This window comes from Urocitellus parryii, chromosome 4 (genome assembly GCF_045843805.1).
Source record: "Urocitellus parryii isolate mUroPar1 chromosome 4, mUroPar1.hap1, whole genome shotgun sequence".
Taxonomy (NCBI): domain Eukaryota; kingdom Metazoa; phylum Chordata; class Mammalia; order Rodentia; family Sciuridae; genus Urocitellus; species Urocitellus parryii.
In genome coordinates this window covers 104,598,304-104,626,220 of record NC_135534.1, presented here as the reverse complement: position 1 = coordinate 104,626,220, position 27,917 = coordinate 104,598,304, and the positions used below count along the sequence as shown (strand labels likewise).

General features: G+C 50.9%; 1 protein-coding gene across 1 annotated transcript in view; it reads left to right on the top strand.

Annotated features, from left to right (window-relative positions):
• Dscaml1 (DS cell adhesion molecule like 1) overlaps positions 1–18,627 on the top strand; it is a 318,732-nt gene extending 300,105 nt beyond the window's left edge. Inside the window, exons 21-33 of the mRNA XM_026396351.2 lie at positions 5,653–5,806; positions 7,981–8,098; positions 8,437–8,600; positions 8,898–8,996; positions 9,886–10,074; positions 10,563–10,850; positions 12,216–12,371; positions 14,238–14,268; positions 14,582–14,700; positions 14,952–15,104; positions 15,735–15,929; positions 16,533–16,844; positions 18,152–18,627. Coding sequence (XP_026252136.2) covers positions 5,653–5,806; positions 7,981–8,098; positions 8,437–8,600; positions 8,898–8,996; positions 9,886–10,074; positions 10,563–10,850; positions 12,216–12,371; positions 14,238–14,268; positions 14,582–14,700; positions 14,952–15,104; positions 15,735–15,929; positions 16,533–16,844; positions 18,152–18,627 — 2,454 coding nt within the window. The remainder of the gene's footprint in view (positions 1–5,652; positions 5,807–7,980; positions 8,099–8,436; positions 8,601–8,897; positions 8,997–9,885; positions 10,075–10,562; positions 10,851–12,215; positions 12,372–14,237; positions 14,269–14,581; positions 14,701–14,951; positions 15,105–15,734; positions 15,930–16,532; positions 16,845–18,151) is intronic.
• Positions 18,628–27,917: the final 9,290 nt, after the last annotated feature.

Here is a 27,917-nt window from a genome sequence, read left to right as displayed (position 1 = left end):
AGCAGGGTCACTCTGGGCATCAGGTGCTGCTGGAGCTCTGCCCTGAGTGACTGTCTCAGCATGGAAACCGGTGAAGGGATAGGAAAGACGGGGGGCACCCCAGAGAGGCAAGCCATCTCTCCAGCCAGGGCCTGGGCTTCAGCAGGGGAGAGTCTGCAACACCCGGCTGTCCCCTGGGAGCAGAGGGCGCCCTCAAGTGGAAGTGCTGGGAAGGTGACCAGCTCACTGAGTGCCTCGGGGGCCCCATGGGTTGGAAAGACAAGTCAGGGGTGGGTGCAGTGGTGTATGTACCCATATCCCATAATATGCATCCTTCCCTCTGCCTCTTCAGTGATCTCCATCCACACATGCATGAAGTCCTTCTGAGGGTCATCTCTGCAGCATGCCTATTCTGGGTGCAGGTGCAGGTGCAGTCACTTGCCCTCAACAGGCTTCCAGTCTGGAGGGGTAGGGTGCACAGGACCATGAGTGCCATCAGGAGGATGGAAAGGGGTAGCCAGCTTCTCCCTCCATCCGCTCATCATCAGCCCAAGCATCTGCATGAGCTTCTGGCCGCCAGGGAAGCTGTCCCGAAATTGCTCTGTAATTGCGTTATAATTTTCTCCTGTCCTCTCTGCTTTCCCACGGTCTTTCTGAATTACTCTCCCAGTGGTAGGTGGCCCAACTTCTCACCATTAAATCCAGAATTCTCTTACCAGGGAGGAAGTTCACCAACACTGACCCCTCCTGGTCATCCTCATGGGCCACTGCCTCATAGGCAACGTAGTGTGTACGACACACCCAGGTGGCAGCCCTCAGGGCAGGGAACAGGACATCACGACACCCCAGAAGACCACTCATGCCCTCCCAGCCACCCCTTCCCCTGCCTCCCTCTTGACAACAACAGCACAGATCAGAGCTGTCTCTTCCATCCTTGGTGGGACTGGAGCTGTGCCATTTGTCTGGCTGTTTTGAATCTGTGAATTCCATCCACGTGGCTGTGTGTGGTTGTAGCTCATTCTCACTTCTTCTCTGCATGCATTGTGCTATCCGTGGATGTCCCCGGCTGGAAGGCTTCGGGTTGGTTTTCGGTGGGGGACTGTTCTCATGCTGCTGCTGGGGACAGGCTCAAATGTGTCTCTCGATGTTCGTGCACATGTGTCTTTGTTGAGTGTGTACCTAAGAGAGGAGTCACCGGGTCATGGGCCTGCAGATGTTAGCTGATACCACCCTGCATTGTCGGGTGCTCCTGTCTGTCACACTCCCATTTGTGGGGGATAAGAGTCCCATTTCTCCACATCTGCACAGGCCCTGCTATTTTCTCATCAATATTTTCAGTCTCCAGCTGTGGAACGCCACACCAGGAATATCATGGTCACTGAATACATGTTTGATGAGCGAAAAAGTAGCAGCCTGGCAGTTGTAAAGTCTTAACTTTCATAACTTTCATAACTGATGGGAGAAGGCAGCCATTCTCTGGCTTGGGTTTTTGCTGTCATTTCTTCTCTGATAATGAAGCCCTTCAAAGGGATTGGTGTCTGGAAGCCTCCTCATTAGCTCAGGCTTCAGGAGCCTCCAGTCCACTGGCCAGCGATCCTCTCCCAGACCCCAGCACAGAACTCCTGGTTCCCATCCCCTCCTCATGCTACTGGAGACACTGAGACTATGTTAGTTTTCCATTACTATGACATACACCTGACAGAATCAACTTAAAAAGAGGAAAGGTTATTTGGGCACACAGTTTCATAGTTTTCAGTCCATGGTTGCTTGGCTCCATTGCCTTTGGACCTGGGGGGGGGGGGGGGCATAGAACATCATGGCAGGGAACATGTGATACAGCAAGATGCTCACCTCATGGTGGCTGGGAAGCAATAAGAGACAGAAGGGGCCAGAGTCTTCCAAGGACACACCCCCGTGACCTAACTTCCTTCCACTTGGCCCCACCTCCTAACAGCTCCCAGTAGTACCACGAGCTGGGCACCCAGCTTTCAACACATGGACCTTTAGGGACATTCAATATCCAGCTACAGCTGGGCCCCACCTCTGTCCTCCTAGTGTCCTGAGCGTGTAGGGACTTCCTCTGTCCAGGAGAGATTTCCCATCAGCCAGTGCCATACAAGGTCTAGTATGATGAGAACTCGGGTTCAGCCACATAGGGGGACTGGAAGGGAAGGGAAGGGAAGGGGCCCGACCATCACATGGGACATAATCACTTGGCACAGATACATTCCAACCTCCAGACAACTGCATCACAAAGTCAATTATGAAAGACAGCCGTGGTGGAGGTGCTAGGGGTGAGGGCGCACACACACAGGCCACAGTGCAAAACCCTGGGTGTGAGCATGGCAAATGCCCCTGAGACCGCGAGCGCTTGCACACGATGATGGGGGTGTGGAAGTGTGTGTGCCTGGAGTCCTCAGAACAGAACCGGGCCTGGAGCTGGCTCTCAGGGATGCACCGGGGACAGCCAGTCTGGGTAGAAATTTCACCAAATACTTTCATACAATTATTGTTTTTCTCTGATTATAAAAATAATACGATTTGAGTCTAGAAAATTCTGTAAATTATGGGAAAGAATGAAGTCAAAGTGAAAGTGCTCACACTCCCTGAACCTTCTCGACTTTGATCCACACAGGGATCATGAGTTGTCTTAGGGTCTGCTTTTTTCCTTCCATAATGAAAATAAAATTTTACATGATGTTATATAATCTGCTTTCTTCATGTAATTTATGTAGGCACCTTCCCACATCAGCAAATATTCTTTCAAAACATGATCTTGAATGGCCATTTATACATAATCTATTTAATAAGTCTCCTGTTAGTCTACATTTAATGTATTTTTCAAATTTTCACCATGTAAGTCATGCTTCAGTGAACATTTTTCACAAAAGTCTTTATGCCCATATTTTATTTTATTTTATTCTTTATTTTTTTAAGCATTACAATTCTTATTACACATATAGAGTACAGTTTTTCATATCTGTATATAAAGTATGTTCAGGCCGATTTATACCTTTATACAAATACTTCCCATATTTTAATATTAGGGTAAATCTCTATAAGAATTACTGGGTCACAAAGAGTAAATATTCTTTTTTTAAGATAGAGAGAGAAGAGAGAGAGAATTTTTAATATTTATTTTTCAGTTTTCTGTGGACACAATATCTTTATTTTATTTTTATATGGTGCTGAGGATCGAACCCAGCGCCCCGTGCATGCCAGGCGAGCGCATTACTGCTTGAGCCACATCCCCAGCCCAAGAGTAAATATTCTTAAGGTTCTATTTACATATTTAAAAATTGTCCTTCAGAAAGCTTCCCCATTTTATGTTTCCACCAATATTACAGGTACTTGTGGTGATATGGACCACCACCATTGTCCTGTGTATCTATGCTCATTTTGGGTTTACTTTTGGTTTAGTTCAGTTTGCATTTTTGCCAGTTGGATTTTTACTTTTAAAAGGTATCTTATTTGAAATTACCTTTCCTTGGTTACTAGTTATCTCAATTGTTTTTATTAGTTACATTTCTCTTTTTTAGATAATTGTCAAATCATATTCTTTGTTCATTTTTTTCTATTTGGGTTTCTCATGCTTTTCTTATTGGTTTGAATTTGTTCTTTACATATTAAGGAGAATAACAATTTTCTATCATACAAATTGCAAGTACTTGCTATTTATTGCTTGACTTTTGATTCTGCTTTTGATGTAGCATAGTATTTCTTTTTACAGAATTTAAATTTATCTATTATTCATTTCTGTTCATAATTTTTGCCTTTATTTAATGATTAGAAAGACAGATAAATATTGGCCTATGGTTTCTTCTTTCATAGTTTGTCTTTAAAAAAAAAAAAAAAACCTTTGATCCACTGGGACTTAATTGGAGATATGACTGAGTGCTTTTGAGAGAGATTTCAAGAGATTCATAGAGAGTCTAGATTAAAAGGAAGGCACCTGGGATCTGGGAAGGATGCTAATATCTTCAAGGGGAAGCCAAACTTTCCTTCCCTGTGTAGACAGAAAGGTACACTCAGTACACACTGACACACAAGCAAGTACTCAGCTTTTCTCCACACATGCACGCATGCACATACACTCACTCTACCCTCACTGAAAATAAACCCAGAGGAGAATGCGTCTCCGTTCTCAGAGGCCTGGCACACCCTCTGCCTCATTGTCCCTCACAGTTACAACGCAGGGGATGTACTGTATTGTTTCCTAGCTTGCAGAAAAGAACACGGACAGCCTGGGGAGCGTGGGCAGCACGATGGGTCATATGTCCAGTCAATAGCTAGACAAGTGCTGAAGGAAGCCAGGCCACCACCCCAGACCTCAGCACAGACAGGAACTGTGCACTGGATATACCAGCACCCAAGGGTGCTGTCGCTTAAAATGGCCTCCCAACCACTGTGGCTCAGGTGGCTCTGCACCTGTCTCCACAAGGTCTTGGATTAAAGGCTGGAGTCTCTTGAGGGAGGCAGGAGGAGGGGTGTGCTAGGGAGCATTGTGTGGGGAAAAACACCTGTACCTTCTCCCTAACATTTTCCTGCAGATGGTCTAGGGCCCAAGAGGATGCTTTCTCCTGTTTTAAGTCACTAGACCCCTCATCCCTCGCTCGGGGCATGGAGAATGCCCCCCTGTGACCACACATCTGTCTGAGTCTGTCCTCAGCACGTGTGTGCAGGCATCTACATGTCCATGTGCGTGTGAGCGTGTGTGCGAGGTCCCATGACTGCAGAGATAACTAATGACTAGCTCCCTCTGGCCTCAGGGCCCCCCCATCTGTTCCGGGGGAGGCTCCCCCTCCTTGGACTTCCGCCCTGATTTCAAAGGGGCCCTGGTGCTGTCCTCCTCTCCCTTCCCCGCGGCTGACCAAAAAATAAAATAAAATGAAAGTCAGCCCCATCCCGCCTGTAGCAGGGAAGAGGCTGACAGGAGGTCTGCAAACTAGCGCTTATCAAAAGCTCCTTCTCAAATTCATTTCAATATCTGAGCCTCTGGTTTCCAAGGCAACATAATCTTTTCATCAAAGCAACTGGTAAAACCACTGGGATCTGATATTGTTTTGTTGGCAACTTGTCAAAACTGTCATTTGGTTAAAAAAATTTATAGATTTATGTAACCTACAAATATAGATGGCGATCTATACCACTAATAATCGCTGATCAAGTGCTGCCCAGTAAAGCTCCATAGCTCCCTGTCCCGCCCCTTCTCCAGGAAGCAAGGGGCGCAATTAGACAGCAGGGCTGGGCTGACTGAGCCGGGGGAGCCCTCTCCAACCCTAATAAGGCAAACGCACTATTTCACTTCTTCTCAGAGACTCTCTCTTGCTCGGGGCTTTCCTGGGACCCTCTGTCCACCATTCTTCCTCCTGTGACTACCCCCATCTCACCCTCAACACCCACCTCCCCTGGCCTGAAGCCGTAGCTGACACTCAGGGACAGGAACGGAGGCTGACCCAGCAGCACCACAGGACAGGCCTGCCAGCTCCCGTCCACGGCACCAAAGCCATCCACTGCCACTCCACAACTGGGAAAGAGCAAGCTGGACAGAATTCCGCCTTGGCCCCCGCCCCTTTTGGCCACCATCCCCTCCTCCAGGGCACTGAGGCAGATGGCAGGCTGGAGGCCCGGGCTGAGCTCTGCTCTTAGCACTGCCTCACCTCTGCCCCACAGGCTCCCAGTGAGTACGAGACAAGCCCAGAGCAGCTCTTCTACCGCATCGCCCACCTGAACCGTGGGCAGCAGTACCTGCTGTGGGTGGCTGCTGTCACCTCCGCCGGCAGGGGAAACAGCAGCGAGAAGGTCACCATCGAGCCTGCTGGCAAGGGTGAGAAACGTGGGGCTGGGGCAGATGGGCAGAAGCTTCCAGAAGCTCCCTTCCAGAATTCCGGTTCTCCCCAATTAGGGGCTGTCTCCCCTCTGCCTTACCTGTGGCTGGAAGGAGCTGGCCACTTGCCTCCCTCCTGCCTCCACCAAGACTGGGTCTCTGCTGCCCCCTGACTCCAGGAAAACCACACAACAGGCTGCCGGGGCCCCATTCCCAGCTGTGCAGCATGTTCCCGTTGAATTTTAATCCTGCTAGAAAGAAGGGGAGTCATCCTCACCCTCATCCAACACTGAGCCTTTGTCACCATGCTCAGCTCCCCCAGAGGGGACTCAGCAGGGTGCGTTGCTGCCACAGAGCAGCCGAGGCTCCCCAGAGAGCCTGGGTAGAGCCCACGCTGCAGCCTGGACACCGCGGGCGGAGGGCTCCCACCACGGCTCAGGTTCTAGGCCTAAGTCAGGCCTTCTAGGGGTGGGCCCCACTGAATCCCTGCCCAGGGCAGGGGTGTGGCATGGAGATGCACCCCCATGCTTCTGGGGAATGGCATTTCTGAGCCCAAGACCAAGTCAGGCTGCCACGTAGGTAAAGCTGTCGGCCAGTGAGCCCAGGACTCTAGGTCCTCCGCTTGGCTCTGGTCTCCCTTCCTCTTACTCTGTCTGCTCCCCAGTCCCTACTTACTCCCTGGCCCCATAGCCCTGGGGTCCCAGGGCCTGGACAAGGATGGGGTGGTACCTCGGCCCAGCTGCCCTGGTTCAGGCAGGCTTCAGCCCTACCTGCCATTGGCTCAGAGCCAGCAAGCATCCAGCTGAGGTCCTGAGGCTGGCCAGGGCTCCCACCTGCCGGCCAGCAGGCACTGTAATGCCCCTGTGTGACTGTGAGTCTAAGACACAGGTGACCCGCCTGCCCAGACAGCCACACAGTGCTGGACTACCCTTCTGGGTGCTAGTCCATGTGGCCTCCCAGGGGTGCCTCCTACCCCTTCTCTAGAACTCAGCTCCTTCAGGAGGGAAGGGCCTAGAGCCTGTGATCCTCCAGGGACAGCTGGCACTAGCCCACAGGTAGGGGTCCAAGGACCCAGCTCTTGGCAGAAGCCTGGCCCCTGCCCCCTGCAATGCATCCTTACAGGCTCTGCACTTCCAAGAACACATTCACACACCCCTCACAGCTCCCCAGGGAAGCAGGCAAGACAGCACTGTGGTCCCCTACCCGCCTCAAACACACTCGCCCTCATAAACAAACTCACACTCACACACAGCCCCCGCTCGTGTCAGAACCCAGTCTGGAGCCAGGTCTCTGGAGAATGAACCCCTGTCCTCTGAGGCATCTCTCTGGCCCCAGGAAAGCCAAGGTAATGCAGGCCCTACTCCACTGCCTCTGGCCCCCAGGCAGCCCCCTCTTCCTTCTTAGCAGCTCCACAGGCCTTTCCTACCCGCCACCATCCCGCACTGCCCTCAGGGGGACCAGCCTCCACTCCCTGCACCCCGACCTCTCACCTGGTCCCAACCACTTCACACTTTCCCCCGGCCAAGGAGGCCCCTGGTCCACGGCCACTCTGGCCCTCTGGGGCATGGGGTCTCTTGGTTCCCTCCAATCAGGCCTGGTGACCTCTGTGGCGCCTGATAACGCCCCCATATCCTGCTCTTTGGCCTGTGCCTTCTGTGGTGTCACCCAGTTCTCCCAGCCCCCTCAGGGTGTTCCTTGCTCTCTCCTCTGTGCCTAGGTGTCCATGACCCCAGGGGGGTTGCCCCACCCCGCCCATCACTCCCAAATCAGCCTCTGGTCCAGACATCTGTCTCCTGCTCCAGAACCTGCAGACTCCCCTGGACTCTGGCTGCCCTTCACCACACTGGCCCTCTTCCACAGTGCCTTGTCACTGCCAGGGCACCGTCTCCACCTTGTCAGCCCAGCCTGAGCCCTGGGACTTGTCCTCGCCTCCCCCCATCTCCTCCAAAACCAGTCAGCCCCCAGGTCCCGTCAGTTCTTGTCCTGGGCCTCCAGCCTGCTCATAGCCCCATCCTGTCACAGTCCGTCCATCAGAACCACCTCCACCAGGGCAGCCAAGGGTTGCCAAAATTTCCTTTGACTTGAATTTCAAATCCAGGGAGTCCCGAGAAAGGGCCCAGGGGAGTATTAAAGGGTAGAAATAGGGTGGCCCTCATCCTCTCTCCTCCCTATAGCCCCAGCAAAGATCATCTCATTTGGGGGCACCGTGACGACACCCTGGATGAGAGATGTCCGGCTGCCTTGCAATTCAGTGGGAGATCCAGCCCCTGCTGTGAAGTGGACCAAGGACAGGTGAGTGGCAGGCCCCTGAAGGGATGGGTAACCCCAGAGAAGGGAGAGTCTGGGTGTCCTGGCTTCCAGATGATTTGCTTGCCTCCTGGCCCTGTGGAGGCCCTGCAGTGTGCATGGCACTGCGCTCCCTGGGTGGCCTCTGTGGCTCCCTCTGTCTGGAGCCAAGGGCCTCCCTTGCCTATGTGGTTGAGGAGGCCAAGATTACTGGATACCCACAGGAAATGCTGAGCAAACCCCCAAGAGTACAAGGCCCCTAGCAAGCCTCCTTCCACTCCCACATACCTGGGGTCAGGACGAGGGGTGCTAGCCATAACCCCTCTGCTCACTCACCCTGGCAGTGAAGACTCGGCCATCCCCGTGTCCATGGATGGGCACCGGCTCATCCACACGAATGGCACACTGCTGCTACGTGCTGTGAAGGCTGAGGACTCCGGCTATTACACCTGCACGGCCACCAACACCGGTGGCTTTGATACCATCATCGTCAACCTTCTGGTGCAAGGTGAGGCCCTGAGAGGCAGGCGGCTTGGGTGGGGACAGGATGGAGAAGGATAGAAATTCCACCATGTTAGAAGAGAGGGTTAGTGGATGGCAGAAAAAGCCAAACTTCAGGTAGGAGAGGGCAGATTTTGGAGGAACACAGGTGGGAATGGAAAGGAGGCAGGAGGGGTGGAGAGGGAGTGAACAGAGTGGAGGGACCCAGAACCTGGAAGAGCCAGCCCTTTCCTACCATGGGGACCCCCACGACCCACCACTGGGGTCAATCTCTGTGCTGAGGGCTGATGGCTTTCCCCCACAGTTCCCCCAGACCAGCCCCGCCTCACTGTCTCCAAAACCTCAGCTTCATCCATCACTCTGACCTGGATTCCAGGTGACAATGGGGGCAGCTCCATCCGAGGTGAGAAGGGGTCTGGACGAGGGGGAGGAATCCTGGGGCCCCTGGGCAGGGGAAGGGCTTTACTCAGTCTGACCACTTGTCCCTGTAACACCCTGGAAATGATCTGGGGGCATTCAGACCACAAGGGAGGCACTCAAGTGCAGGGAAACCTCACAGTCCCTTGGCACTCCCAGACTGGGTGGACCTGAGGTCTGTTTTCCTCTCTGGGTCTTATTTTCCCAATCTGTCCAAGTAGATCAACCTACAGGATCCATGAAATTTGAATGGGCACGTGAACAACCAGGGATCTTAGAAAGATTCGGGGGGCTGGGGATGTGGCTCAAGCGGTAGCTCGCTCGCCTGGCATGCGTGCGGCCCGGGTTCGATCCTCAGCACCACATACCAACAAAGATGTTGTGTCCGCCGAGAACTAAAAAATAAATATTAAAAAAAAATTCTCTCTATCTCTCTCTCCTCTCTCACTCTCTCTTTAAAAAAAAAAAAAAAAGAAAAAGAAAGATTCGGTTTCTGATTCCATAGGTCTGGAGTGGGGCTGATAATTTACAGTTCCAACCAGCTGCTAGGTGATGGGGATACTTCTGGCCAGGGAACCGCCCCCCCCAACACCATGGAATAGCAAAGATATAAATAGGCTCCCTCTTAAGCCTCCCGACTTGGTTTCCTGTGGGATCCTAACATCAGAGCTAAGAAAAGTGAGCAGTAAGCACCCCGGGGGCTGGACCCAAGATCCCTCAGGTTGGAGTCTAATTTGCATATGCCCCTCCCAATGACCAAAGGCCCCACTCTGCCCCCACCTCCTGGAGCCCCACCCCTACAGTGCCCATTGGGGAGTCCAGGCTGGGCCTCTGCTGCCCTGCCCCGCCCACCTGAGCCAGACCCCTCCCGGCAGGCTTCGTGCTCCAGTACTCAGTGGACAACAGCGAGGAGTGGAAGGACGTGTTCATCAGCTCCAGCGAGCGGTCCTTTAAGCTGGACAGCCTCAAGTGTGGCACATGGTACAAGGTGAAGCTGGCGGCCAAGAACAGCGTGGGCTCTGGGCGCATCAGCGAGATCATCGAGGCCAAGACCCATGGGCGGGGTGAGGTGGAGTCCAGCGTGGGGATGGAGAGAAGGGCCTGGGGTGGGGGAGCGGAGCCAAGTGGAGGGGCCCAGGATACGGGGGGTGGAGGATGGCTGGCATGGGGAAGGAGGGACCCAGCCTCCAAACCTTCAAACACTGGGGACTGAAGGGTGGAACCTCAGCCTCGTTCCGACCACTAGAGCATCTTGAGGCCAAAATCATCTTCACTAGGAAAAAAAGAGTCTCACTTCCCTATTGGGGGTGACAGAGGGTGGCAGTCCTCTTCCTTCCTCCCCATCACTCATCCTTTACTGCTGAGGGGCCTCTCTGGGTCCTTCCCTTCTCTGTCCTCCTCTCCCTCTCCTCTTGCTCCCTGGGGTATCCCCATTCCCACCTGTTCCGTACACTGATCCCGCCGCAACCATCCCAGGGCAATTATCCCCGGCAGGATGAACGCCCCCTCCCTTCTCCAGCTCTCTAACCTCTCTCTCCCTCCGGCCCCTCAGAGCCCTCCTTCAGCAAAGACCAACACCTCTTCACCCACATCAATTCCACGCATGCTCGGCTTAACCTGCAGGGCTGGAACAACGGGGGCTGCCCCATCACGGCCATCGTACTGGAGTACCGGCCCAAAGGGACCTGGGCCTGGCAGGGCCTCCGGGCCAACAGCTCCACAGAGGTGTTTCTGACTGAACTGCGGGAGGCCACGTGGTACGAGCTGCGCATGCGGGCTTGCAACAGCGCTGGCTGCGGCAACGAGACAGCCCAGTTTGCCACCCTGGACTACGATGGCAGTGAGTCGGGAAGGGCCGGAGGGGGCAGCCCCAAGGTTGAGCAAAGAGAGCTGGGAGAATGGCAGAGGTGGACAAGTAGAAAAATAGGCAGGAATACAGTCAGAGAAAAGGGCTGGCAGGTGAAGGAGCAGGCAGAGAGAGAGCAGACTGGTGTTTATTGATATATTAGCCAGCAAGGGAGAGCCTTGCTGCGGTAACAACCACTAAAAGTGTGGTGGCTTCACCCAATCAAGATTTTTTCCCTTGCTCTCCTAAAGCCTGTGAGGGTTGGTTGGCCACAACCTTTTAGCTATGCCATCTTGAACATGGAACCTTCAAGGTGCCTCAAAAAAGAAACAAAAGAACTCTCAATTCTTAACTGCCTTGGCCAGGAGATGGTGCTCATCATTTCCACTCACATTTTGTTGTTAGAACTAGTCATTGGCTACTAATCTAACTGCAAGGAAGTCTGGGAAATGGAGACAAGTATGTGAATCTTCAGTGACGACCTAACTGGTGTCGACCACATAGGAATACTTCACATGCCTGCACACATATGTACACATACACAGTAAAAGAAGGCTGAATCTTAGGGGGTCGTTGTTACAAGCTAAATCTACCCATAACTCTGTCCCACAATTCTACCCATGTGTCAGGGAAACAGAATAAGTGCAGTATCGGAAGAAGATGGGAAGTCAGGCCCAGTGGTGCGCACCTGTAGTTCCAGCTACTCGGGAGACTTGAGACGGGAGAATCTCTTGAGCCCAGGAGTGCAGGGTCAACCTGAGCAACAGAAAGACCCTGTCTCCAAAAAAAAAAAAAAAAAAAAAGGAAAAGAAAAAGTGTGATGGTGGGAGATGGGCTTCATGAAGGCGATGATTCTTCAGCAAAGCTTGGAAAGGAAGCAAGGATCAGGGCTTGGCAGAGGGGTACATAGGCAGTAGAGCTCATCATCGCCTCCCTACAGGCCCCCAAATGTCATGAATATTGCCCATGGAAGGGGCAGGCAGAGAGAGAATGCGGGCAAGAAACCCAGGGTCCCACTGCCCTGACATCTTCCCCCACCCCCAGCCTACCAATCCACCCTCTAGGATTGAACACTAAATACCAATGGGAAGGGAACTAACTCTGAGAGGTTTCGGGATAATTCTAAAACTGTACCAGGAAGCCCTTGATATCTGACAGTGTAAAAACTACACAGCTGCTCAGGGCTGTCCTGATGGAACCAGAATTGGGGGGAGCATAGGAGAGGATTGGAACTCTGCCAAGAGGTGGAGGTCAAGATCAAGGACAGCAAGAGAAGTCACAGGGTTTTTCCATCCGTGGGACTCTGCACAGCCCCTGGCTCATAAGGGACGCCCGATTCTCTTCTTTACTCCCATTCAGGCACCATCCCACCCATCAAGTCCGCTCAAGGTGAAGGGGACGATGTGAAGAAGCTGTTCACCATTGGCTGCCCAGTCATCCTGGCCACACTGGGGGTGGCCCTGCTCTTCATTGTACGCAAGAAGAGGAAGGAGAAGAGGCTGAAGCGGCTCCGAGGTGGGGGAGTTTCCTGTGGGCTTTCCAGAGAGGGTGTTGGCTCGGCCACAGTGGCCACCTTTCAGTGGCTCACAGCACCATCTGGACAAGAGAGAGTGCCCGCGTCTCCTTGAAGGAAGAACTGACACTCAAAACTTCTGAAGCCTCCTTAGTTATTCTTTGCTTTATTCTCTATAACCCCAGGACTTTGTGCCTGCAGTGCAGCAACCAGGGCACAAATTGGTACACACTGGTGAAGTCATTGGAGTTGTTAAAATATTTAAACATTTACATGTTGGTTGGTAAATGTGTATCTCTAGGACCCCGCTCAGTTCTGCCTGGGCAGTTTCCATAACATGTCAGGTGTTCAATATTTTGAATATTGGGTATTTCCAGCATTTATTACTCCAGTCTGGAAAACATGAGTCTCTAGTACCTCAAATTTATCAGGGCCTAATATTGTGTCTAGCACCTACTCATTGCTTGTCATGAATGTTCACTTACTCATTTGAGAAACATTTATTGAGTCCACTGCCTCATTGATAACTGCCAGATATTGGGATATAGAGATGAATGAAGAAGGGACAGGTCATGCCTTTAAAGAGTTCAGTCTCATGTGAGAAACCAGGGGACAACAGTAGCACAGAAGAGGAAATGACTGATGTTCCCAGAGTGTTCAGGAATTGGGTGGATGGATGAATGGATGACTAGATGACTAGAAGGATGAGTGGTTAGATGGCTGGATGGATGGATCATAGGATCCTTGAATAAATGATTAAATAGATTGGGTGGAAGGAAGGAAGGAAGAATGGATGGGTGGATGGATGGATGGATGGATGGATGGATGGCAATGTAAATGAATAGATGGATGGTTGGATAAAAGAATAGTTGGAATTATGGGATAATTGGATGGGTGATTGGATGGTGGTTTAGACAGTTGGGTAGAAGCCTGAGTATGTAAATGGAAGGATGGTTGTATGTATGCTGAATGCATGGCTGGATGGATGCATAGATAGTTAGGTAAATGATTGGATGAGTGATTAAATTGTTGGATAGGCTGATAGTTGTATCAATGGGTAAATGGATGGATAGATGGATGGGTGAATAAGTAGATGATGGATGAATGCTTGGCTAGGTGGACGGTAAATGTATGGATAGTTGGATGGATGGATGGATGGATAGAGGATAGATGGTTGGAAGGTTGGATACATTCATGTTATCAGGATTCACTCTGATAGATCATTTTCAGTTGTCAGGAATCTAACAGATTAAGTAAACCCTCTGATTCGCCTCTCTTCCAATATCATAACCTGAGAGTCCAGGTTGTATTCAAAGTCCCTCTGAGATAAAGTAGGGACTCCCAAATTCATGCTTGAACTTTTTGGGGACAGATGCCCTAGAAGAAGTGAAGGCTCTTTGTTTATATGAGAGTTTAGTCGTCTAGGGATTCCCATTGGTCACCTCTACTTCATCCTCCTCTCACTCCTCTCCCCAGGAGACAACTGGGGATAGATCCTCCACTGGTGCCTGTTTCTAGCCTGCCGTAGTGTCTTGTTTAACTATAGTTAGCTCACAAAGCAATAGGGGACTTACTTTGACTCCTGTCCTTCAAGAAAGACTTCCCTAATGGATAAATATCTGATAGAAGGAACAGATCTGAGTCAAATCCTGAACTGGGAATTGGGAACTCTTGGGAACTCTTGGCATGTTTGGGGTTGAATTATCTCTCTCTGCTTCTTAGGAGATCATTCCTGTTTTAGGGAATTCTCCCACCTCATTCCCCATGCCTCTTCCAATGTCATCCTACTCAAACCCCATTCTCACATATCTCTCTCTCTCTCTCTCTCTCTCTCTCTCTCTCTCTCTCTCTCTCTCTCTCTCTTTCAGATGCAAAGAGTTTGGCAGAAATGCTGATAAGGTAGGTATCATATAGCTCTTCCTCTCTCCTCCCCTCCCCTTTTCCCATGCAAGGGACACAGAACCCTCCCTCTGCACATGTTGGTTGGTAAATGTGTATCTCTAGGACCCCGCTCAGTTCTGCCTGGGCAGTTTCCATGCCATGTCAGGTGTTCAATATTTTGAATATTGGATATTTCCAGCATTTAATACCCCAGTCTGGAAAAAATGAGTCTCTAGTACCTCAAATTATAAAGAGATAGGCTTCTAAGACCCCTCTTTCCTACAAAGCACCCTCCCCTCAATCTTTCTTGGCTCCTTTCCTTCTTCCACAGCAAGAACAACCGAAGCTTTGACACCCCTGTGAAAGGGCCGCCCCAGGGCCCACGGCTACACATTGACATCCCTAGGGTCCAGCTGCTCATTGAGGACAAGGAGGGCATCAAACAGCTAGGTAAGTGACAGGTGCCACAGCTTTCTGTCCTACTGTAGGTGTGCTTTCCAGGCCAGCCACCATGGGGACAGCCAGCAGCCTTCATGACAGCACCCAGAGGTGCAGCAGCGGCCCCTTCGACAACTCGGCAGCCCTGGAGCTCACGGTCCATCCTCTCGAGGCTTTGTTTCCTCGTATTTGGGGGACCCAGCCTTGGAAAAGACAGAGAAAATTTTGGGAAGAGTTCCTCATGATTGTCCTTCCTCCTCTAGGAGACGATAAGGCCACCATCCCCGTGACGGATGCTGAGTTTAGCCAGGCTGTCAACCCACAGAGCTTCTGTACGGGGGTCTCGCTGCACCACCCAGCCCTCATCCAGAGCACAGGACCCCTCATCGACATGTCGGACATCCGGCCAGGAACCAGTATGCATGCAGTACCCCCGGGGGGAGCCTTCTTCTCATACAGGGGCTCTTGGGCAAAGCAAGGGGCAATGGTAATTTTAAAAAAAAAAGGCAGAAGAAAATGAAATGGAAGAACGGAAAGGGTGCTGGAATTGGAGTCTGGAGACCTTGATTGCAGACTTGCTAGCAGTGATCTTGGGCATGTCACCTCACTAACCTCCTCTCTCGGGGCCTCAGATTCCTTACCTAGAAACTTGGAGCAAGGGTCAGATAGTCTTGCTCTTCAAGGGCCTTCTGTCTCAAACACTGTGACTCTGGACACAAGGGTGGAATGTGTCAAGGACTGGCAGGAAGGAATGGACAGGCAGGAGGCGGCAGGAGAGAGCACCACATTCTTTCCAAGGTGGAAGGAAAAAACGGGGTGGGGGAAGGATGTTGCCCGCTGCCCAGATGCCTTGACTCTTCTCTTGCTCTTCTCTTCTAGAGCCAGATAGGGTCAGGAAAGGTGGTCTGGTCAGTGTTCCCAGGGAGTTCCTGTAATGGCTTCTGCCTCTGCCCTTGCTCCTCACTGCCCTTTGTACTAAGTGCCAGCTGCCCATGCCCAGGCGCCCTCAGCTGGACACTGCTTATCTCTTGCTTCCCTCTGTGCAGATCCAGTGTCCAGGAAGAATGTGAAGTCAGCCCACAGCACCCGGAACCGGTACTCCAGCCAGTGGACCTTGACCAAGTGCCAGGCCTCCACACCTGCCCGCACCCTCACCTCTGACTGGCGCACTGTGGGTTCCCAGCATGGTGTCACTGTCACAGAGAGTGACAGCTACAGCGCCAGTCTGTCCCAGGACACAGGTATGCCTCTGGCCCTTCCTGCACCCTGCCCATGGACCTCCAGTTCTCCCTCATTCGTCTGCACCTTCTGTTCTTCCCAACTCCATTCCACCAGCTTGCGGGGTCTGCAGCACAAGTCACTTTCACTCCCAGCTGTCTACTCACTCCCTGTGTGGCTGGGAAAAAGACACATTGGGTCAAGGATTTTATGTTGCTCTCTCCAAATATTGTTAGAGAAAATGGTGCACTGGATATTTGCTGGAGAAGAGGCTGAGTGTTCTAGTTGCTGATTTTCAAGAATGAGGGGCCGGGGCTGGGGCTCAGTGGTAGAGCGCTCGCCTAGCACGCGGTAGGCATGGGTTCAATCCTCAGCACCACATAAAAATAAAATAAGGGTATTGTGTCCACCTACAGCCTTTATTAGCCAATGATTACACTTATGCCACCTCTGCCACCCTCACGGAGAGGAGCAGAATCTCCTAGCTTGGCCCTCAGTCTCCATGGCCTGGCTTTCAGGTGCCTGTCGTGGTTAAGGATAAGGAAGTTGCCCCGTCTGGTTTCATTCACCCCTTCTCTCCCTAACCAGCTCCTCTCCTCTTCACCGCACACTTCCCTTGTCCCCAGACAAAGGACGGAACAGCATGGTGTCCACTGAGAGTGCCTCCTCCACCTACGAGGAGCTGGCCCGGGCCTACGAGCACGCCAAGCTGGAGGAGCAGCTGCAGCACGCCAAGTTCGAGATCACCGAGTGCTTCATCTCCGACAGCTCCTCTGACCAGATGACCACAGGCACTAACGAGAACGCAGACAGCATGACGTCCATGAGCACACCCTCAGAGCCTGGCATCTGCCGCTTTACCGCCTCCCCACCCAAGCCCCAGGATGCTGACCGGGGCAAAAATGTGGCTGTGCCCATCCCTCACCGGGCCAACAAGAGTGAGTGCTCAGATCACCTCCCCTGCTGTGTGCACCATGAACCCTGGTTAGCGCTTGTCCCACTGTCACCTGGATCCTGCTAGCCCAATATGGCTCCTTGGCATTGCAGGGTTGTGGAGAGAGCAAGACCCTGGGAGCAGGAAGCTGAGAGCCCACATCCTGGCACAATCTCTTAAGATCTCTGTGACCTTGGGCAAGTCATTTAACCTCTGGCCCTAATTTTCTCATTTAAAAAAAATGCAAATGGTAGTATGTACTTTGCCTTGTCATAATGGCCATTAGAAATTATGTACATGACTGATACATAGAGGGTCTCTTTAAGCATTAATCATTCCCTGAATCAAAGCTTCACTGATATGGAAAGAGACCCTTTATGGGGTCAGCTGCCCAGTGGCGTCCGGTCTCAATGTTTGAAGTTAATCCAGATCCAAAAGAGTGAGCCTGGCAGTGTAGCACAAGTGGTCAGACCACATGGTGTGTGGGGTATAGACTCCCAGGGGTGGTCCAGCAGCAGACACGGACGTCACCATGTGCAATGTAGAGTCTGCCTGACCCTGGCTGTGCCAAGGTTCATCTAGAAAAGAGCCTAGAGTCAGGAAAAGTGCAAGGACTTAGGAGACTTGTGGCCCTGAAAGATTCCCCACTCCTTCTGGGCTGGGCAAATGTCGGTAGAGTATTTAGTCCCTTAGAATTGCAATTTCCTCACTTGCAAAATTCAGGCCGCCATTAACCAATCCAGACAGCATAAGGAAAGGGCCGGGCACAGCCAGCAATTGATAGAGCACATTCACAGGCAGGTGCTCACAGGGCACCGTGACCCGTGCAGAGGTCCTGGGAGCACGTTGTTTTAGAAATTAGGAACATTCCACCAAGAGAAGAAGGAACCAGGAGAGGGGTGGGGACACGTCACTGACTTCAAACATCTGGAAGCCTGCCTTGGGAAAGAGGGGAGGTCTTACTCCCTTAGAGGACAGAGTCAGGCTCACGGGGGAAATGACAAGGAGTGACATCCCTTTCCTCCACGAGTCCTCCTCACTGGGAGCTGACCAGCCTACAGTGATGACCGGGCAGGGCACATTAATTTATTGAGCCATTACTCTATGTGCCAGCCTCTGTTTTGAAGCAGTTCATGTACTGAATCTCCTTCACTCTTCAGAGTAACCCTGTAGGGAATGATGGTCATCCCCATTTCACAGATAAGGAAGCTGAGCCTTGGAGAGGTTACACACGTGGTGGGGTGGGACAGGGCTTGAATGAGCATGTCCCCCAAGAACCCCATCTCTCACATCCTCTGTCTCTGATTCCAGGTGACTACTGCAACCTGCCCTTGTATGCCAAGTCGGAGGCCTTCTTTCGAAAGGCTGACGGGCGTGAGCCTTGCCCTGTGGTCCCACCCCGAGAGGCCTCCATCAGGAACCTGGCTCGAACCTATCACACGCAGGCTCGCCACCTGACCCTGGACCCTGCCAGCAAGCCCTTGGGCCTCCCACACCCAGGGGCCCCTGCTGCTGCCACCACAGCCACCTTACCTCAGAGGACTCTGGCCATGCCAGCCCCCCCAGCTGGCACGGCCCCCCCAGCGCCTGGAACCACCCCTGCCGAGCCCCCCACTGCCTCCAGCGCTGCCCCGCCGGCCCCCAGCACCGAGCCTCCGCGGGCCGGGGGCCCACACACCAAAATGGGGGGCTCCAGGGACTCACTCCTCGAGATGAGCACCTCAGGGGTAGGGCGGTCACAGAAGCAGGGGGCTGGGGCCTATTCCAAGTCCTACACCCTGGTGTAGGGGCGCCGCCAGCAGAGCACCCCATGCTCCAACCTCTGCGTCTCCAGCCCTCACTCACCAACTTGGCTGTTTCCTGCATTATTTATATTAAACCGACAGACAAAAAACAACCGACAACAAAAAGAAGCCCCCCCAAGTCATGAACGCTTGTACATAGAACTCTTTTTGTACAAATGAAACTATTTTCTTCTTCTCCATGAAGCCAGGGCACAAAGAATTTGACCGTACAAGTCAAATCCCCCACCCCACAAAATACGTGTGGAGAGATATATACATATATAGAGACATAGGAACACACCAACAAGCTATATATCTATATATTTCTCTCACCTTCTTTTGAGACAGAGGCACAAAGACAGCAATTTTTTTTCCCTTCTACTCACCCCTGCCCCAATCTAGGTGGTTTTGACAAAGACCAAAATCCCAACTCAGAGACACTGCATGCGATTTTACTGTTCCAAGAAAACCAGGAGTTGCTTCAATTTGCAGATGCTTATGTGTTAATACCTTTTTCTATGAAAAAAGACCCAGCGCCGTGTGCAATAAAGGTTATGTTTCTATGTGGTGGCTTTTTTCCCATCTGGCAAGGGCCAGAGGGGAGGATGGGAAGACCCCTGTAACAGGCAGGTCTAAGATTTTGCTGCTCACCAAGTGAAGCTTTTTAAAAGGCTTCAATCAGCCAAGGTGCATCCATTGTTCTCAGACTTGTGCTGGGCCCTAAGAAGACCCAGCTTGGAGCAAGTACCTAACCCCTGAACCACAATCCTTATGTGTAAATTGAGGGAAACTTGTAGCCCATGGAATAAGGCAGCCTTGGGGAGAGCTCTGGGGAGCCTGGGGTGGGGGAGCATGCAGAGACACCAGGGGACATAACTAGGTGAACCACCAGCAAGCAGTTATGTGTGAGCTACCTATAAGACGGGAGTAGAGAGGAAGAGGCCATGCGTACCTTGGGGATCAGGCATGACCTGAAGTTCTGGGCTGTCTCGGGCAAAGTGAGGCCAGAGAGAGAAGGAGAGATATCTTTGGAGGTCAGAGGGACAGAACAGGCTCCAGGGGAGTAGGAATGAAGTTCAGCTAAAGGCCAGAAGGCACACCAGGCACCTCCCCTGGCCTGGAGTCAGTGACTAGATGGTCAAGTAAAAGGAAAGTTATCCTCAGGGAGGAGCAGGGACCTGTGGTGTGTCGCTGGACTGTTCCCAGCCAGAGGGTCCAGAAGACATCACAGGAAAGTGGCCTGTGAGCTGTGCCTCTGTGGACACACAGGTTTGCAGAGGCAGCGAGAGGGAAAGGCCTTGAGCAGGAAACTAGGAAAAGCTCAGGGACATGCGATCCGTGGTCTAGTGGAACTCCCCTCCACTGTATCCAGCCCCTGGGTAAAAAGCAAGTGCACCTAAGAAGTACAAAGGGGCTCCTGAGCTGAGCAAAGTTGAGATTGAATTTTGGGTCAGGAACCTGGAAAGAAGGTGAGTCTGGGACCTACTGCCCACCCCCGTCACTGAAAGAGGAACTGGGAAGGAAGCTAACAGGCTGGAGGGTAAGAAAGGAATTTGGGCAGGTGAGTCACATCTACCAGCCCAGGCCACCATGAAATCCTGCCTGGGATGCATGACCTTTAACAGAAGCACCCTATAAACAGTCCAGTCTACAAACATTCTCTGAGCACCTCACGTGTGCAGATGCAGGGGAGTCCCACGCATGAATAAATATTACCAGGTAAGAGAGGTCAGCACTGCAAGAGGAGCAGAGTTCCTGTATTCCGTGTTGATTCCTAGGCTTATGGGGAAATATCCACATCAGACCCCACACCCAGGACCCTCCCTGGAAAACCAGCTAACAGCATCCTGAAAACCAAGGCCCTACATTTCAGGCGCCTGGTGCCGGCTCAGCTTCATCTCATCACTAGGACCAGATGCCTCTCAGGTCTGTGTGCGCCATCTGCAGGCCTTCTCCAGAACTGCAAACACGATGACCAAATCTAGGAGTCCAGCCTCGAAGTTGATTGAGAATGTACATCACACCCCAACCAGCCTCAACACTCCCCCGCATGCTGGACATGTTTGAAGAAACCAACAGGAATCAGATAAAATTCCTGTCAGCACAATGAACAACTTCTCAGAGGCCAGAGTGGACAGAGGATGGAGTGACAAGCCTAAGTGCTTCAAAGGGGACTTTGTCATGAAAATACATTGTGGAGCCCTACACTATATGTCAGGTGTTGAGCAGAGCACATTCCTCACATTACCTCTTGTAACCTCATTGTAAATTTGGAGAGAAAGGTGGGATTTCCATTTAACATGTGAGAAAGCCGGGGCTTTTAGACGTTAGGTAACTTATCTGAGGTTAAAGGAGCAAGAAGAGATGGAACAAGCCCTAAATCATAAGTGAGTCTTTCCTTGACTACTGTGCCATACTACCTTATGTTCCACTATTCGAAGTCTAAGTTTCAGTTCTGCCTCAAAGATGTTGCCAGGTGAAGAGTCTCCTGGACCCTGAGGTGCAAGCAGGACCTACAGGAGGTAAGCAGTGATACGAAACTGTTAGTAAATGATTCAAGGAGCTGAGCAAATACACAGGTCTGAATGCAACAAGAAGCTCTGATGTACTTTACTCAGGGGACATGGTAGAAGGGAGGGATCCACTCTGGAGGCACTGCTGGAGAAGGTCTGGAGATAGAGAAGGACTAAGAGGGGTGGAGAAAAGAGAAACAGGAGCCAGCTTAACTTATATCCAACTGAACTGGGCCCCTTACTATAAAGTACAAGGTCTGGCATTCAGACAGCCTTGGGAAAAAGCCAGGCCATTTTATTTGCTAATAATCCCTAAACTTGATATTAACTAAGCCAAAGGGTGACTGTTTGAACCAAACTCAGAAGTGAATTCACCAAGAAATGAAACCCTTGCTCCTTGTCACTCATCCCCAGATCAACATCATCAAACTCCTTCTGGAGCAATCACCTTAAACATCTGTTTTTCAGATCTCAATTTTTGTCCCCGACAGACAAGGCCACCTTGAGAGACTTAATCCTCAAAGTGTGATCCATGGACCAGTAGTGTGAGCACCACCAGGAGTCTGCAAGACATGTAAAATCCCAGGCCTCAACCTAGACCACTGACTCAGAAGCTGCATTTTAGCAACAGTCCCATGGGGACCCCTATGCACATTGAAGTTTAAGAAGCCCTCCTCTAGAGGGCCATGAGGGCCGGGAGTATAGCTCAGTGGTACATCACTTCCTAAGCATGTGCAAAGATGAAGGTTCAATCCCCAGTAATAAAATTTAAAAAAAAAAAAAAAAAAAAGCCTTCTTTCTAGAAGGCCATAAAAAGACCGCCCCTTGTCTTTCCCATCTGCCAAAGCCAGCGCTAAACTACTGGGCCTCAGACTTCGCAGCATTTCAGATTCAGAGCTTGTTAAAAAATACAGAAGCCCAGATCTTACCAATTTTAGCTGAATCAGAATTTGTTGTCACACAGCCCAGATATTTACATTTTTACCATGGTAAAAGATAAATACCCTAAAATTTACCACTTTAAACATTTTAAAAATGTACAATTCAGCAGCATTAAGTACTCTTACCTTGTACACCCATCCCACTATTCATTTCCAGAACTTTTTCATCATCCCAAACAGAAACTCTCTCCCTCCCAACTCTCTACTATCCCATAACCCTGTACCACCACCAACTCCCCCAGCACCTGGCAACCACTGTCCTACTTTCCATTTATGAATTTACCTATACTAGGGAGCACATATAAGTGGACATAAAGCATTTGTCCTTTTACATATAGTTTATCTCAGCAGAATGTCTGCAAGCTTCCTCCATGTTCTAGCATATATTGGAATTTAACTAATATTTAAGGATGAATACTATTTCATTGTATGTATTTACCGCATTTTCTTTATCCATTCATCTGTTGATGGACACTTGGTTTGTTTCCACATTTTCACAAGCACAAAATGCTGCTGTGAACAGGGGTGTGTATGTATCTGTGTCCCTGCTTTTAATTCTTTGGGGTTTATACCCAGAATTTTGATTTGCTTAATCATATGGTAATTCTATTTTTAACTTTTTGAGGAATTGCCAAACTGTTTTTTACCGCTTCTGTATTTTTAACAAGCAAAATGATATCCAAACATTTGTTCATTTACAAAACACCCCTGAGCACTTCCAATGGCCTGGCGTGAGCTAAGCACTGGAGATGAAAAGGCCCTGTCTCTTCCTGCCCTCAAGGGCTCACTGGTGTGCAAATTAGCAAAGGCCCAAGGAGGGAAGTCTGGGGTAGGAGGCCATCCAGGATGGCTAGGATGTCTGCTAAAGCCTCACGCTCCCCTTCATAGTGCGCGGTGTTTCTGGGAAGTGGCTGACCACCCCCTCTCCCCACCCTATGATTACTAGATGGGGCCACCAGACGGTGCTGACCAGTGGGATGTGGCAGAAATGAAAGGTGTTACTTGCAGGCTGGATCCTGAAAATTTTCCCAGTCTCCCTCCACTCTCTCTGACTGATGTCAATACCCAAAGTGAGCTTAGAAGCCGTACTTACTGAAGCAGGCGCGGTGGCCGCTTGCCTGTAATCCCAGCAGCTCGCAAGGCTGAGGCAGGAGGACTGCAAGTAAGCTAGCCTCAGCAATTTAGTGAGGCACTAAGCAACTTAGAAAGATCCTGCCTCTAAATAAAATATAAAAAGGCCTGGGAATGTGACTGCGTGGTTAAGTGCTTCTGGGTTTCTGGGTTCAATCCCTGGTACTAAAAAAAAAAAAAAAAAAAAAGCCACTTACTGAAGACAGCAAAGCTTCTGTCAGCCTGTACATCTGTTCAGAGCAGAGGCCCTTCTGCCCCCACCAATACCAACTGGACTTTATGTGAGCAATAAATCAGCATTTAATGTATTAATCCACCGACATTTGAGTGGAGAGTGAGCATGTCTTAATTTATGAAGAAGATGAAGGGGCACTTGCCTCTCCATGGAAATCCTCCCCCGATAACCCAGGTCCCCGCATCTCCCCCCATGCCACTTCCCGTCCCCTAGATGTTGTGTTCCAGCGCAGTCAAAGGGATGGGGAATAGTCACTTTTAAGCTCAGGGAAGAGGAGGGAATCTGTGGTCTGTTAAGGAAGAAGCCCCGAAGGGCCAGGCTGGGCTGGAGCATTGAGTCAGGGCTTTGTCCTTCCTTCTAGAGACCACGTCTTCTCCCAGGCAGAGACAGCAAAGCTTTCAGGCAGAAGAGGGAACAGCTGCTAGCTGTGTGTTACCCTGGAGGTGATCCATGTTTGGTTTCATTGTCTCAGAATCAAAGCCTCTCGGGGCTCAAAGAGACCTCCAAGGTCACCTGGTCCAGGTTTCCATCCAAATCTTAAATTTCTTCTGCAATCAGCAAGGGCTGTCTTGCCTTCACGCACATACCCTCCATCATGGTTTGAATGTATCCCCCAAAGGTTCATATTTTGGAAACAAACCCCAAAGTCATACATTAGTGGTATTTGGAGGTGGGCCCTTTGGAAAGTAAATAAGAGAACAGAGAGCCACGCTAGCCCACTTGCTCTGACTCGTCATGTGATGCCCTCTGCCATGTGATGCAGCAAGAAGGCCCTTGACAGATGCCAAGCAGATGTCAGCACCTTGTTTGTGGACTTCCAACCCTCCAGAATCACAAGTCAAATAAACATTTATTCTTTATAAATTACCTGGTCTCAGGTGTTTTGTTATAGCAACAGGAAACAAAACAAGATGCCTCCTGACACACATTTCACTTTTGGACACTTCTGCTCCCAAAGTCTCCCCAAACATGGGCATCCCCCCTGACTTATACTCACAATACTCTGGACCCCCACTCATTCTTTCAGGGCTCACATGGAAGTCTCATTCCTCCCCAACCTGGCAATCCTCCACCATGGTCTGTGAACACTCTTCTTAGCTGACAAACTTCCCAAAAGCAAAGAACCGTTCCATTTCTTCCCAGTTACACCCATGACAGTGCCTGACTTATTAAGCACATATTAGCTATAGAGGGATGAAGGGTGATTGTGGGAAATATGGGTAGAAGGAGATAGAACAGAGATGGCAGAGTCATACTTCCTGGCAGGTGGAGGCCACCCAGCCATTCGAGGCCAGGCCTTATATGTCTGTGGTTGCCCAGACCCCACCAGTGCTTTGGTGATGTCTGGTGGTCTCCAGAAGGGTTCTGATCTATGCATTCAGGCTCAGCACTTGAACAGTCACCACCACACACTGCCATGGCCACCTTGCTTCAGAGTCAATGCCCAGCACAAAGGCCAACCCCAAGCTGCTCACCAGGCACTGTATGCTGTCATTCCCTCCTGGAGCACACAGAGGGGGCATTACACTGTGGCACCTGAGGGCTACCCACCTTCAAGCTCTTGCCTTCTCCTCCCCAGGTGTTTGGATAACATGCGACTCCCACAGCCTCTTCCCTGCACCTCTCAGACTGAGACGCTTCAGGGAGATGGAGACTGGAAGACAGCAGTCCCTCTGGGTGGATATCGGTGGTAAGGTTGGGGTCTGGCTGGCAGCAGGAGTATTGCCACTGCCAAGCAGATATCAGCACCATGTTTGTGGACTTCCAACAACTGACCCCTCATCTCAGAACCCCTGGCCATGGAGCCTGGGGAGAGCAGCCTACAGAGCCCAGCAGCGCTTCAGTGTGAGCTGGGGCATTGCAGGGTCACCAGGGCAGCAGGCAGTGGGAGCCTGAAGCGAAGAGCCAGGGGGGCAGGGAAGATTGGGCTGCAGCCTTAGATGAAGGAAAGCCTGCTGCCTATAGCAACTGCTGTGTGCTTCACTCTTCGCCGGGCACCAGGGTAAGGGAGACAGGCCGTCCAGTGAGCTTCCCAGGAGGGCCTGGAATCTACCCTCAGATGAAGATGCCAAGGCCCAGTCTCTGGACGGTTAACTGGTCAAAGCCCAGAGGTGGTATACTGACAGCAGCACCATTCTGTGACTCAACCCCCATCCCACAGCTCCACCCTCCCCGGGAGGAGGTTCCTGAGAGTGGGGATCCCCAGGCACTGTCCCTACTGATCTCTCCTGGCTACAGCCCAGCAAGTGCTGAAGTAGCTCCAGGACCTGGAACTTTCTCCAGGAAGCAATGGGGCAACAGGGCTGTGTGAGTCCAGGAGAGAAACGAGAGAAGACTCCTAGCAGCAGCTCAGAGCCCTCCAACAGCAGAATCAGCACCTTCTGGGGTGATGAGTGCCTTGTCCTTGGAAGCACTCAAGTAGATGCTGGGTAACAACTCACATTTCTACAGTGTGCTGCAGTCTACAGGGCACCTCCTCCAGTGCACTTGATGCAGGTCCTTACACTAATAATCTCAGTGTGAGGGATTTTCAGCTTCATTGTACAAATAAGCAAACTGAGACCTGAAGAGGAATCATTTCCCAAAGGAACCTCACTGGTAAATGGCAGACAGAATTAAACCCCAGATTTTTTGGAGATACAACACAGAGACGGAGATAGACTTTCATCCCAAGATAACATAAATAGTAAGCAAAAAAGTCCATTCTCCCTTCCTACCTTTGCCCCGGCCCAACCTGGATCAAGGTGCCCACAGCTGCCCCAGCAGTAGTTCTATAGGGAGTCTGGACACTAGACAGAGTGGCTGAGTCTGTGTCCTCATACCCAACTGGCCATGAAGGGGGACACAATCCCCTAATAATCTTGTTACTTTCTGTTTTATTCTCTGTGTCCGAGACTTTTGCCATTAGGCATGGGGAGCACTGTAAGTCCCAGGGCCTCAATCGGGGCCCGACTTATCTGCAGGGGCCATGAGAGCAGCAGCTACATGTTGAGCACTCTTCTGAGAACCTGAATCCCCACAGTCACTTGATAGGACAGGTACTATTAGCCCCATTTTACAGATGTGAAAAATCAAGTCACCAAGAGAATAAAATGTGAATCCTTGTTTGAGTCACATTCCCTTTTTTAGCTCAGCATTCTGTGATGTACTGCAAATTCCAGAGGGGAGGCAGGCAGGGCAAGTGTGTGAGAGATTAGGAAGGAAAGCAAGAACAGGGGACTTCCAATTCATCAGGACAAGTTGGTGACAGGTCCTCCACCTCTCAACCATCAATTTTCCACCTACCCTGAAAACGCTGCTGGGGAAACCAGGAAGCCTTCCTGCACCCCTCTGGCTCCCCACTCTCAGAGGTGTTGAAGCTGAGGCAGCTACATTGCTTCGTCCCTGGAATGTGGAACCGAGAATGGTCCAGGGAAGACTTGGGATCGGAGGACTTGTTCAGATGGAAGAGCCAAAAGCAAACCCTGACATCCTAAGGCCAGGGTTACTTCCCCAGGCCCTACACAGTTATTGTGTGGGTGTGGGAACAGTCATCACCTCACAACAGAGCTTTGGGAAATCAGCTCCCCCTGTATGAGAAGTGACCTATTCCCCACCATAAGGAGGTTTCTTCTATTCCCGTGTTAGCATAAAATCTCTAGAAGGAACTAGTGATATTTTTTACCTTCAAAGAGGAGCACTAGATGGCTCATGGACAAATGACTTTTGCAACATTTGAATATTGAGCCATGTGAACATAAGGACTGATCAAAATATATCTTTTAAAACAAATAGCTTTTTCCTGAAGCCCCAGGCTGAGAAGTCAAGACTCCTGGGCTCAGGTCCCACCTCTGCCACACACTGACTGAAACCAGAGCAGCTCGCGCAGGCTCCCTAGGCCATCGGCTCTACTAGAAAGCATGAGGAGTGGAACAAGGCATCTCCTAGGCTTCGGCTATGGACTTGACATTCATGCCACTCTCCACAAAGCACAGGTTGAAACCCAGTGCCTACCATGATGGCATTAGGAGGTGGGGCCTGTGGGAGGTGATCAGGCCATGAAGCCCTCACAAATGGGACTAGTGTCCTTCCTACCACGTGAGGAAAGTAACACCTATGAACCAGAAAGCAGTCCTCACCAGACACCAAATTTCCCAGGGCCTTATCTTTGACTTCCAGCCTTCAGTTTGCCGAGTGCAGTGGCGCATGCCTGTAATCCTAGTTACTCAGGAGGTTGAGGCAGGAGGATCAAGAGTTCCAAGCCAGCCTCAGCAAAAGTCGGGCACTAAGCAACTCAGTGAGATCCTGTTTCTAAATAAAATACAAAATAGGGCTGGGGATGTGGCTTAGTGGTCAAGTGCCCCTGAGTTCAATCCCTGGTACCAAAAAAAAAAAAAAAAAAAAAAAAACCATTATCCAGTTCATGGTATCAGGAAGAGGAGTGCTGGCGTTTGAGAGGCTTTTTGCACACTACCACTGAGCTACACCCTGTGG